The sequence below is a fragment of the Scyliorhinus torazame genome, chromosome 5, assembly GCF_047496885.1.
Source record: "Scyliorhinus torazame isolate Kashiwa2021f chromosome 5, sScyTor2.1, whole genome shotgun sequence".
In the NCBI taxonomy this organism is placed as follows: domain Eukaryota; kingdom Metazoa; phylum Chordata; class Chondrichthyes; order Carcharhiniformes; family Scyliorhinidae; genus Scyliorhinus; species Scyliorhinus torazame.
In genome coordinates, this window is record NC_092711.1 from 165,153,960 (window position 1) to 165,166,300 (window position 12,341).

A 12,341-nucleotide genomic window follows, 5' to 3' on the forward strand; every position below is an offset into this window, starting at 1 on the left:
CAAATTCCGTGATAATCCTGTTCACCCACTTGAAGAAGGGTTTGGGGGTGAAGATGGGAAGGCACTGGAAAACAAACAGGAATCTGGGGAGGACCGTCATCCTCACGGTCTGCATCCTTCACGCCAGGGAAAGTGGGAGCATGGCCCACCTTTTAAAGTCTCCCTCCATCTGCTCTACAAGCCGAGATAGATTGAGCCTGTGCAAGGCATCCCAGTTCCTAGCCACCTGTATACCTAGGTAAAGAAAGCTTCCCTCCGCCATCTCGAGCGGGAGTTCCCCCAGTATCTCCTCCTGACCCCTAGCGTGGATTACAAACAGCTCACTTTTCCTCACATTCAACTTGTATCCCGAGAAGCTCCCAAAGTCCCTTCGGATCCGCATGATCTCCCCCGTCCCCTCTGGCGGGTCCGAAATATACAACCTACCTAACACTTCCCACAGGTACTCCCATTCCACCCTGTCAAAGGCTTTCTCTGCGTCCATTGCAGCCACTACTTCTGCGTCCCCTCCTTCTGAGGGCATCATAATAATATTCAGGAGCCTCCTCACATTTGTGTTCAATTGCCTGCCATTGACGAAACCCGCCTGGTCCTCCTCAATCACTCCCGGACGCAGTCCTCTATTCTGGTAGCCAAAGTTTTTGCTCGCAGTTTGGCATCCACATTCAGGAGGGATGTCAGCCTGAAGGACCCACATTGAAGCGGATCCTTCCCCCTCTTCAAAATATGCGAGATCAGTGCCTGTGACATCGTCGGGGGGAGGGTTCCTCTCTCCTTTGCCTCGTTAAAGGTTCTTAGCAGGAGTGGGCTCAGTAGCTCCGAGAATTTCTTATAAAATTCTACAGGGATGCCGTCTGGACCCGGGGCCTTGCCCGACTGCATACTTGCTAAGCCCTTAACCATCTCCTCCAACTCAATCGGGCCCCCAGTCCCTCCACCCGCTCCTCGTCCACCCTTGGGAACCTCAATCGATCCATAAATTGCTTCATCCCTTCCCCTCCCCTCGGGGGTTCTGACTCGTACAGTTTACAGTAAAACTCCTTAAAGACTTAATTGACCTTCTCTGGGCCCAAGAACGTATTACCTTCCTTATCCCTCACTCCCCCGATCTCCCTGGCCCCATCTCTCCTGCGAAGTTGGTGCGCCAGCATCCTACTTGCTTTCTCCCCATACTCATAAACTGCCCCTTTCACTTTCCTCAACTGTGCCTCCACCTTCCCAGTGGTCAGCAAATCAAACTCCACCTATAATCTCCGGCGCTCCTTTCGCAACCCTCCCTCGGGGGCCTCCGCATACTTCCTGTCTACCCAAGGTATCTCTCCCACCAGCCTCTCCCTCTCCGCTGTGGGATCTTTAACATCCACCTGATAGGGCCAGACAGGGCCTCCGTTTAGAATCTTATTTGAATCTTATTATTAGGGTCTGGTTTAGCACTGGGCTAAAACGCTGGCTTTGAAAGCAGACCAAGGCAGGCCAGCAGCACGGTTCAATTCCCGTACCAGCCTCCCCGAACAGGCGCCGGATATGTGGCAACTAGGGGCTTTTCACAGTAACCTCATTTGAAGCCTACTTGTGACAATAAGTGATTTTCATTTCATTTTATTTATTTGAAAGAAGGCTGTTCTGACAGTGCAGCACTCCCTCAGTGCTGCGAGGAGAAATGTTGGATGTGATTTTTGTCCTCAGGTCCCTGGATTGGGACTTGAACCAACAACTTTCTGACTCTGAGGTGAGAGAGCTGCCCACTGAGCCACGGCTGACATTATAGGCAATACAAAGTTAGAAAGTGAAAGTTACCTTTTAAAACCCCCCATCCTTTGCTTCCAGTGCCTAAATGTAATAATAAAACCCCCAGTATAAATAACATGGATTTGACTGACAAATGTTGAGGTGTTGGTATCAAGTCACAAGATTTGACTTCCCATTTGAGCCTTGGGCACCTTTCTGTCTCTATTGCTCATGTCAATGACGGGCAGCGACGGAGCTGAGGGCTGAATTTAACTGAGAATAACGCTCCAGTTGGCAAACTTCCATGAATGTCACACACTTTATGTAAAGGGCTAAATCCAGATTTTAGACAGATTTTTAATTGGTAATAGGTTCAAGGGTAATGGGGAACTGACAGTACGGTGTAATTAAAGCCAGGATGAGCACAGCCATGATAGAATGGTAGAGCAGACTCGATGGGCCAAATGGCCTAATTCTGCTCCTATATCTCATGACCTTCTGAAAAGGGGAGACATTGATTTGCTCCCAGATGTTGCCCAAAGGAGGAAGTTTTAGTCTGAAACTCATTGTCCAACCTCCACATTGTGACATCACAAAGGAGCTTGGCCTCTAAATCAGCCAATAGGAATAAATCGGTTCCGCAGTGACGTCACTGCATTTGAGCGCACCGCCCGGCGCGAGGACACGGGAGCCCCGCCCTCACCCTTTGTACTCCCTCCCCCAGCACATCGTCAAGACGGTTTCCAGGCAACCGGCTGACAGCTGAGGCCAGAGCGAGAAGCCCATCCCACCAACTCAGGACTGCGCATGTCTCAGGGAGAGGGGAATCTGCGCATGTCTCAGGGAGAGGGCAATCTGCGCATGTACAGGGTGAGTTCACTATCTCTGACTTTCCCGCTGACTTGTGCCCAATGGAAGATTGGAGGACCGGAAGGACTCTGTTTCTCCGCCAATCAGAGCTCCCCCATTGTCTCAATGCGGAAGCTGGACATGGAGGTTTCTGTCGAGCAAAGCTGTTGTTCCTCCAACCCTGAATGAGCTTGAGCTGCACACAGACTCCTGTCTCCAACATCTGTGAGTAAAACACTTTCTTTTCTCCCCCTTTCCATTTCTTTTCTCATTCTCACCTTCAATTGGTCACTTGCAGCAACTGAAGGGAAAGGAAGTGAATCCAGGGAGGGTGTAGACTCGGCAAAGCTTGGCCCAGGTCTCTCTCTCAAAGACATTGACATCCTTTCCTCCCTCAGCTTGACACATTTATTTGTCTGGCTTAAAGGACGATCTCTTTGTTAATGTTCACAATTAAAGGGCTGGTTTCCCCAAGAGATGACGGACATTTAAGGGGACAGTAAACAGGGCAAATCCAACTCAGCCAATTACTTCTCTGCAGGTCCACTGTCCATCATCAGCAAAGTGATGGAAGGAGTCATCAAAGTTGCTGTTAAGCGGCACTTATTCTGCAATAACCTGGTTCTGGACGCTCAGTTTGGGTTTCACCAGGGTCACTCAGCTCCTGACCTCTTTACAGCCTTAGTTGAAACTTGGACAAAAGCGTTGAATGCCAGAAGTGAGGTGAGAGTAACTGCCCTCGACATCAAGGCAGCATTTGACCGAGTATGGCATCAAGGAGCCCTCGCTAAACTTGAGCCAATGGGAATCGGGGGATAACTCTCCACTAGTTGGAGTCATACCTGGCACAAAGGAAGATGGTTGTGGTGATTGGAGGTCAATCATCTCATCTCCAGGACATCACTGCAGGAGTTCCTCAGGACAGTTTCCTCAGCCCAGCCATCTTCAGCTGCTTCATCAATGATCTTCCTTCCATCATAAGGTGAGAAGTGGTGATGTTTGTGGATGACTGCACAATGTTCAGCACCATTCTCAACTCCTCAGATAATGAAGCAGTCCATGTCCAAGTTCAGTAAGACCTGGACAATAATCAGGCTTGGCCTAATAAGTGGCAAGTTACATTCTTGCTACACAAGTGCCAGGAAATGACCATCTCCTGCAAGAGAGGATCTAACCACCACCCCTTGACATTCAGTGGCATTTCCATCGCTGAATCCCCCACAACCAACATCCTGGGAGTTACCATTGATCAGAAACTGAACTGGACTAGCCATATTAATACTGTAGCTCCCAGGGCAGGTCAAAGGCTGGGAATCCTACGGCGAGTAACACACCATCTGATGCCCCAAAGCTTGTCCACCAGACATCTACAAGCACAAGTCAGGAGTGTAATGGAATACGCTCCAGTTTTCTGGATGAGTGCAGCTCCACCAACACTCAAGATGCTTGACACTATCCAGGACAAAGCAGCCTGATTGATTGCATCGCCTTCCACAAACATTCAAACCTTTCACCACTGACAAACCATAGCAGCTGTGTATACCATCTACAAGATACACTGCAGTAACTCATAAAGGTTCCTCAGACAGCACCTTCCAAACCCACAACCACTACCATCTAGAAGGACAAGAGCAGCAGATACCTGTGAACCCCACCACCTGGAGGTTCGCTTCCAAGTTACACACCACCCTGACTTGGAAATATACTGTCCCTGGGGCAACATCCTGGAATTCCCTCCCTAACAGCACTGGGGATGTAGGGCAGCATGGTGGAGCAGTGGTTAGCGCTGCTGCCTCACAGCGCCGAGGTCCCAGATTCAATCCCAGCTCTGGATCACTGTCCATGTGTAGTTAGCGCACTCTCCCCGTGTTTGCGTGGGTTTCGCCCCCACAACCCAAAGATGTGCAGGGTAGGTGGATTGGCCAAGCTAAATTGCCCATTAATTGGAAAAAAATGAATTGGGTACTTTAAATTTATAAAAAACAAATTAAAAAAAAACAGCACAGGGGATATACCTACACCTTAATGACTGCAGCAGTTCAAGAAGGCAGCTCACCACTACTTGAAATGAAAATTGCTTATTGTCACAAGTAGGCTTCAAATGAAGTTACTGTGAAAAGCCCCTAGTTGCCACATATCCGCCGCCTGTTCGGGGAGGCTGGTACGGGAATTGAACCGTACTGCTGGCCTGCCTTGGTCTGCTTTCAAAGCCAGCGATTTAGCCCTGTGCTCAACCAGCCCCTTCGGAAGGGCAACTGGGGATGGGCAATAAATGCTGGCCTAACCAGCATTGTCCACATCCTGTAAATTAATTTTTAAAAATTTAATATCGGACGGAGATATGTCACGTGTTATGTGGTGTGATGGTTCTATTATTATGATATTCTCTGATATTATTGATGGTTCTGTAATAAAATACATGTATTATTATTTCTAGTTTTGTAATATAGTACTGGACCTACATTATATATTTACAGTCATACAGTCATTGCAGCACTGACAGAATCCATTTGGTAACTCGAGTCAATGCTGACTCTCTGTACAGCAATCCAGTCAGTCCCGTTCCCCCTCGATAGCCCTGTTCCCCTGCAAGTTTATTTTCTTCAAGTAACCATCCTATTTTATTTTAAATTATTGATCATCTGGACTTCCACAACCCTTGTGGGCAGTGAGTTCCCTGTCATGACCACTCCATGACTAAATAAAATTCTTCCTCAGAATTTCCCTATCTCTAATCAGTTAATGTACTTATATGGAGATTCTCTACGGTTGTACAGGTTTTAGTGAGTTTAGATTTGTTGATCAGCACCTTCAGGAAAATTGGGAGGGAAAGTAAGTGAATACAGTCTGGATATTACACACATTTTTCATCCAGTAATATAGACATATATCTGTCTGGCAACCTGCATGAAGATTTTCAGATCTCTGTGTCCAGGACAGGAAGCAGTGAGCTTGGATCTGTCAATCAGCCTGAATCAGCACCTTCAGGAGAATTGGGAGGGTGAATATTAGATACAGCAGAGTGAGAATGGAGGGAGAGTGTGTGGGATTGAGATTTAGAGCATTTCAGGGAAAGAGAGAGAAAAGAATGTTCAATAGAAACTAGAATTGTCAGTTCTGAGTTTCTATCCTGGACTGACAATGATTACTATTGTAAAATCTGATTGCAGGAAGTTCGAACGAGAGGAGTTTGACGCCGAGATCTCAAACTAAATATCACGTCAAGAACTGACTGAGTCACTCAATTCTTGGGAACCGGAGATCATTGGCCTTTGAATCTAGAAGGAGAAATGTTTGTCTATTCTGTCTACTTCAAGAGATTTTAAACATCAGTGTGTCTGGAAAAGCACTGAGACACACACACACACCCGTGTGAGACTGTTACAGAGCACTGACTGTGGAAAGAGCTTTAACCAGTGACACAGCCTGACAAAATACTACACCATTCACAGCAGGGAGAGACTGTACAGTTGTTCTGTGTGTGGACGAGGCTTCAACTGATCGTCCAACGCGGTGAGACGCAAGATCCCCCGGACCATGGAGAAACCATGGAAATGTGAGGATTGTGGGAAGGGATTCAAAGCTCCGTACGGGCTGGAAAGGCATCAACTTAGTCACACTGTAGAGAGGCCGTTCACCTGTTCTGTGTGTGGGATGGGATTCACAGCCCCGTGCGAGCTGGCAAGGCATCAACGTAGTCACACTGGAGAGAGGCCTTTCACCTGCTCTCAGTGTGAAAAAGGATTCACTGATGTTGGCAACCTGCGGAGACACGAACGAGTTCACACTGGAGAGAGGCCGTTCACCTGCTCTGACTGTGGGAAGGGATTCACTCAGTTATCCAGCCTGCAGAGCCACCAGCGAGTTCACACTGGAGAGAGGCCGTTCACCTGCTCTGACTGTGGGAAGGGATTCACTCAGTTATCCAACCTGCAGAGCCACCAGAGAGTTCACACTGGAGAGAGGCCATTCACCTGCTCTCAGTGTGAAAAGAGATTCACAGACATTGGCAGCCTGCGGAAACACGAACGAGTTCACACTGGAGAGAGGCCTTTCACCTGCTCTCAGTGTGAAAAGGGATTCAGTGACATTGGCAACCTGCGGAAACACGAACGAGTTCACACTGGGGAGAGGCCTTTCACCTGCTCTCAGTGTGAAAAGGGATTCACTGACATTGGCAACCTGCGGAGACACGAACGAGTTCACACTGGAGAGAGGCCTTTCACCTGCTCTCAGTGTGAACAGGGATTCACTGACATTGGCAACCTGCAGAGACACCAGCGAGTTCACACCGGGGAGAGGCCATTCATCTGCACTGTGTGTGATAAGCGATTCACTCAGTTGCACCACCTGCAGAGACACCAGCGACTTCACACCGGGGAGAAGCCGTTCATCTGCACTGTGTGTGATAAGGGATTTGCTCAATTATCAAACCTGCTGAAACACAATGTCACTCACACCAAGAGCAGGCCCTTTAAATGCTCTGACTGCAGGAGGGGTTTCAAAAGCTCACAGCTACTGATGTCCCACCAGCGCGTTCACTCTGAGGAGAGACCGTTCAGCTGCTCTCACTGCACAAAGAGGTTTAGATCCTCATCCAACCTGACGAAACACGAGCGAGGTCACACCGGGGAGAGCCCGTTCACCTCTCCGACTGGGAAAAGCTTCACTCGGTCATCACTTGCTGAGCCACAATGTCACTCACAGCAACGAGAGACCCTTTAAATGCTTCGATTGTGGGAGTGGGTTTAAAAGCTCACAGCTACTGATATCCCACCAGCGCATTCACACTGAGGAGAGACCGTTCAGCTGCTCTCACTGCACAAAGAGATTTCAAACATCATCCACATTGCGGAGACACCAGCGAGTTCACACTTGATTCACCTGACAGGGGCTGTTTAGCACAGGGCTAAATCGCTGGCTTTGAAAGCAGACCAAGGCAGGCCAGCAGCACGGTTCAATTCCCGTAACAGCCTCCCCGAACAGGCGCCGGAATGTGGCGACTAGGGGCTTTTCACAGTAACTTCATTTGAAGCCTACTTGTGACAATAAGCGATTTTCATTTCATTTCATTTCACCTGCTCTGATTGTGGGAGGAGATTCCGTGATTCATCTGCCCTGTTGAAACACCAGCGAGTCCACACTGGAAAGAAGCCATTCATCTGCTGTAACTGTGGGAAGGGATTCACTCAGTCATCCAACATGCTGAGACTCCAAAGGGTTCACAAGTGATGACAGGTTGGATTCTGCCGTTATTCCTGCTGTTAATCACATCCAGGACTGAACCTGGAGTGGGTGGAGGGATTTTTCTTCTTATCTACTCCTCCTGGTGCTCGGACATGGCGACCCTGGTGAACTACTGCACCCCGGAGCTGGAATACCTGACTGTGAAGTGCCGTCCATACTACATTCCACGGAGTTCACTTCTGCCATCATCACAGCGGTCTACATTCCACCCCAGGCGGAAGTGAAGAAGGCGCTTGATGAATTGTAACCGCTATAAATAACAATGAAACAGAATACCCGGAGGCCTTGTTCATCGTGGCCGGGACTTCAACCAGGCCAACCTCGAGTGTACTGCCAAAATTCCACCAACACATCTCCTGTCCCAACAGGGACCCCAACATCCTTGACCACTGCTACACAAACATCAAGGGCGGCTGATGATCCATCCCCTGACCGCACTTCGGAAAATCGGACCACAAGATGGTGCTCCTTCTCCCGGCATACAAGCAGAAACTTAAGCGAGAGAATCCGGTTCAGAAGGTTGTGCAAATGCTGGTCTGAGGCAACAGAAGAGCATCGACGCAACTTGCTTGGAGTCAGTGACTGGTCCATATTCAAGAACACAGCAGCTAACCTAAACGGGTATGCCAGCACCATCACAGACTTCATCAGTAAGTGTGTAGAAGATTGTGTGTCAAAGAAGGTAGTACGTACGTTACCCAACCAGAAACCATGGTTTAATCGGCAGATTCACTCCCTGCTGAAGGCCAGGTGTGAGGAGTTCAAGAGAGGTGATCCTGACCTATACAAAAAAATCTAGCTACGACCTTCGCAAAGCCAACAGGGATGCCAAGAGACAATACCCGACTAAGCTAGAATCATGGACTCTCATCGATTGTGGCAAGGCTTAAACAACATAATGGGCTAAAAAATCAAAGCCGAGGTGAATCTTTGGTAACAGCGCTCCCCTTCCCGATGAACTCAATTTATTCTATGCTTATTTCGAGCAGGAAACCAACAAACCGTTGTCATCTGCCCCAGCAGCCTTCGACACACCCATACCTATCATCACAGCGTCCAAAGTCAGATTGGCCTTCTTGAAAGTGAACCCTCGAAAGCGCTAGGTCCTGACGGGATCCCTGGTCGTGCACTCAGATCCTGCGCGGACCAACTGGCGGGTGTGTTCGCGGACATCCTCAACCTCTCCCTACTCCGTTCTGAGGTTCCCACCTCCTTCAAGAAGACCACCATCATACCAGGGCCAAAGAAGAACCAGGCAACGTGCCTCAATGAATACCGTCCGGTGGCCTTGACATCGATCATGATGAAATGCTTAGATACTCCACAGCTGGAGTAATGTGTGCAGTTTTACTCCCCTTACCTGAGGAAATGTATTGCCACAGAGGAACAGCAACAAAGTTTCACCAGACTTGTTCTGGGTTTGGCAGGACTGTCCTATGAAGAGAGATTAGGGAAACTAGGCCTCTTTTCTCTGGAGTTTCAAGGAATGACAGTGGATTTCATTGAAACTTACAAAATCCATAAAGGAATAGACAGGGTGGGTGCAAGTGAGATGTTTCCCCTGGTTGGGGAGTCTAGAACCAGGGGACACAATTTCAAAATAAGGGGGAAGCCACTTAGGACGGGTCCCGGAGGAGACATTTCTTTACTCAGAGGGTTGTAAATCTTTGGAATTCTCTACCCCAGAGGGCTGTGGAAGCTCAGTCACTGAGTGTATTTAAAGCAGAGATGGACAGATTTCTTTATTTTTTGTTCAATAAATTTAAGAGTACCCAATTATTCTTTTCCAATTAAGGGGCAGTGCAGCAAGGCCAATTCACCTACCCTGCACATCGTTTTAGGTTGTGGGTCTGAGACCCAAAGGACACAAGGAGAATGTGCAAACTCCACACGAACAGTGACCTGGGGCCAGGATCAAACCCAGGTTCTTAGTGCCGTGAGGCAGCAGTGCTAACCACTGTGCCACCCAACTGACATATTTCTAAATCCCTAGAACACAAAGGGATATGGGGATAGTGTGGGGAAAAAGACAATGAAGTGGATGATCACCCATGATCGTATTGAATGGTGGAGCAGGCTCGATGGGCTGAATGGCCAACTCCTGCAACGATGATATAAAGATAGGTGGGAAAGTAAATTATGAAGAGGACATAAGGAGGTTACAAAGTGATATAGATCAATTAAGTAAGTGGGATAAGGTCTGCCAAATGGAGAATCTTGTGGGAAAATGTGAAATTGCCCATGTTGGCCAGAAGAATAAAAAAGCTTATTATCTAAATGGTGAGAGATTGCAGAGTTCTGAGATTCAGAGGGATCTGGGTGTCCAAGAGCATGAATCACAAAAGGCGAGTATACAGGTACAGCAAGTAATTAGGAAAGCTAATAGAATATTATTGTTTATTGTGAGGGGAATTGAATACAAAAGTAGGGAGGTTATGCTTCAGTTATACAGGACATTGGTGAGACCACATCTGGAGCACGTGTACAGTATTGCTCTGATTTAAGGAATGATGTCAATGTATTGGAAGCAGTTCAGAGAAGGTTTACTGGACTCATACCTGGAATTGGAGGCTGGTCTTATGAGGAATGATTGGCCAGGCTGGGCTTGTGTCCGATGGAGTTTAGGTGACTTGATTGAACCGTATAAGATGCTGAGGGGCCTTGTCAGGGTGGATGTGGAAAGGATGTTTCCTCTTGTGGGAGAATCTAGAAATTGGAGTCACTTTAAAAGTAATAACTTGCCCATTTAAGGCAGAGGAGAACTTTTTTCTCTCAGAGGGTCGTGAGTCTTTGGAACTCTCTTCCTCAAAGGGCAGTGGAAGCAGAGTCTTTGAATATTTTTAATGCGGAGCTGGATAGATTCAGGTTAAACAAGGTTATCGGGGGGTGGGCGGGAATGTGGAGTTGAGGTTACAATCAGATCAGCCGGGAACGTATTGAATGGTGGAGCAGGCTTGAGGGGCCGAGTGGCCTGCTCCTGCTCCTAATTCGTCTGTTATCACAACCTTTATAATAAATTATAGCATTTTCTCTCCTACTGATGCAAGGCTAATGGGGCTGTGGTTCCCCGTTTTCTCTCTCCCTCCTTAAATAGTGGGGTTACATTTACCACCTTCCAATCTGCAGGAACCATTCCAGAATCTATAGAATTTTGAAAGATGATCACCAATGTATCCACTATCTCTACAGCCGCCTCTTTCAACACTCTGGGATGGAGAGCATCAGCTTTTGGGGATTTATTAACTTTTAACCACATTAATTTCTCGAGTACTACTTTTTCACTAATACTAATCTCCTTCAGTTCCTCGTGCTCACTAGTCCGTTGGTTCTCTCGCGTCTTTGGGACAATTTCATGTCCTCCATGAAGACAGACACACATTGTTTAGTTTCTCTGCCATTTCATTGTACCCCATTGTAAACTCTCCTATCTCTGCCTGGAATGGACCCACATTGGTCCTTGCTAATCTTTTCCTTTTCACATTCCTATAGGAGCTTTTCCTGTCGTTTTTTTATGTTTCTAGCCAGTTTGCTCTCATATTCAATTTTCTCTTGATGAGTTCCTTGATCCTCCTTTGCTGAATTCTAAGACAAGTTTCCAATCCTCAGGGTTACACTTATTTTGGCAACTTTATGAGTGAAAAGATCTCTTATTTTATCTTCAAATAACAGCCCAAGATCTGGTTGATTGGAAGTGTCCAAAAATACAATTTTATTGCTAATTATCCACCTTGATTCTCTTACATAAAAATTAATCAAAACTTAGATCAAATAAAACATCAAATCATAAAGACAATAAAACGAAAAGATAAGAAAATATTAGGAAATCAATAGATGGTTCAGAATTTCTTAAAGCATGAATGCAAAACAAACTTTAATCATGAAAACTTATTCTTTAAAAATTCTTATCAATGGTCTAACCCCTTATTGGTTTCAAATTCTCAGCTGAGGCTTCCTGATTTATTCCAAAAACTCTCTGCCACTTGGAGCATGATTTGTTATCCAGGCATTGGTCATTACTTAAGATTTATTAATGTCTATCAAATTAATTAAATGTCTACATGCTCCCACCATGTGTGCCAATCCTCTGAAGATAAGGTGTTTTGCATTAACCTTGCTTGTTGCTAAGGTTTTGCGATATTTGTAAATGTTTCTGTTGCTAAGGCTGCAATACTTTTTCGTTACCAGATGTATTTGTAGAACAATGGTTTATTCGTTACGAGGGCTTTTATTCAACTTTTCGTGAAGCAGTGTTAGATTCTGACACATATTAAGTTGCTGTACAGCAATACTCATATTTTTATCTGAAACAATGACTTTGCCTTGTGGATTTTCCATTTTCTGTCTGTATGTATACTACATTTAAGAATTATACTGCATCAATTCTTAAAGGTTACCAATAAATCAGTGAAGCAATAAATCTGTAATCTATCAATGAACCTCTTCCTTTGACCTAATGGAATCTTTAATTTTTCTTGTTACTGGAGTCCACTGGAGGCAAAGTCGTGAGACCGGCCAGT

General features: G+C 46.6%; 1 protein-coding gene across 1 annotated transcript; it reads left to right on the plus strand.

Moving 5' to 3' along the window:
• The first annotated feature begins 2,638 nt into the window (after nucleotides 1-2,638).
• Nucleotides 2,639-11,847, plus strand: LOC140420445 (uncharacterized). Its single transcript, XM_072504444.1, has 2 exons — nucleotides 2,639-2,802; nucleotides 5,748-11,847. The coding sequence occupies exon 2, from the start codon at nucleotides 6,115-6,117 to the stop codon at nucleotides 7,300-7,302; it is 1,188 nt and encodes a 395-aa protein (XP_072360545.1). The 5' UTR covers nucleotides 2,639-2,802; nucleotides 5,748-6,114; the 3' UTR covers nucleotides 7,303-11,847.
• Nucleotides 11,848-12,341: the final 494 nt, after the last annotated feature.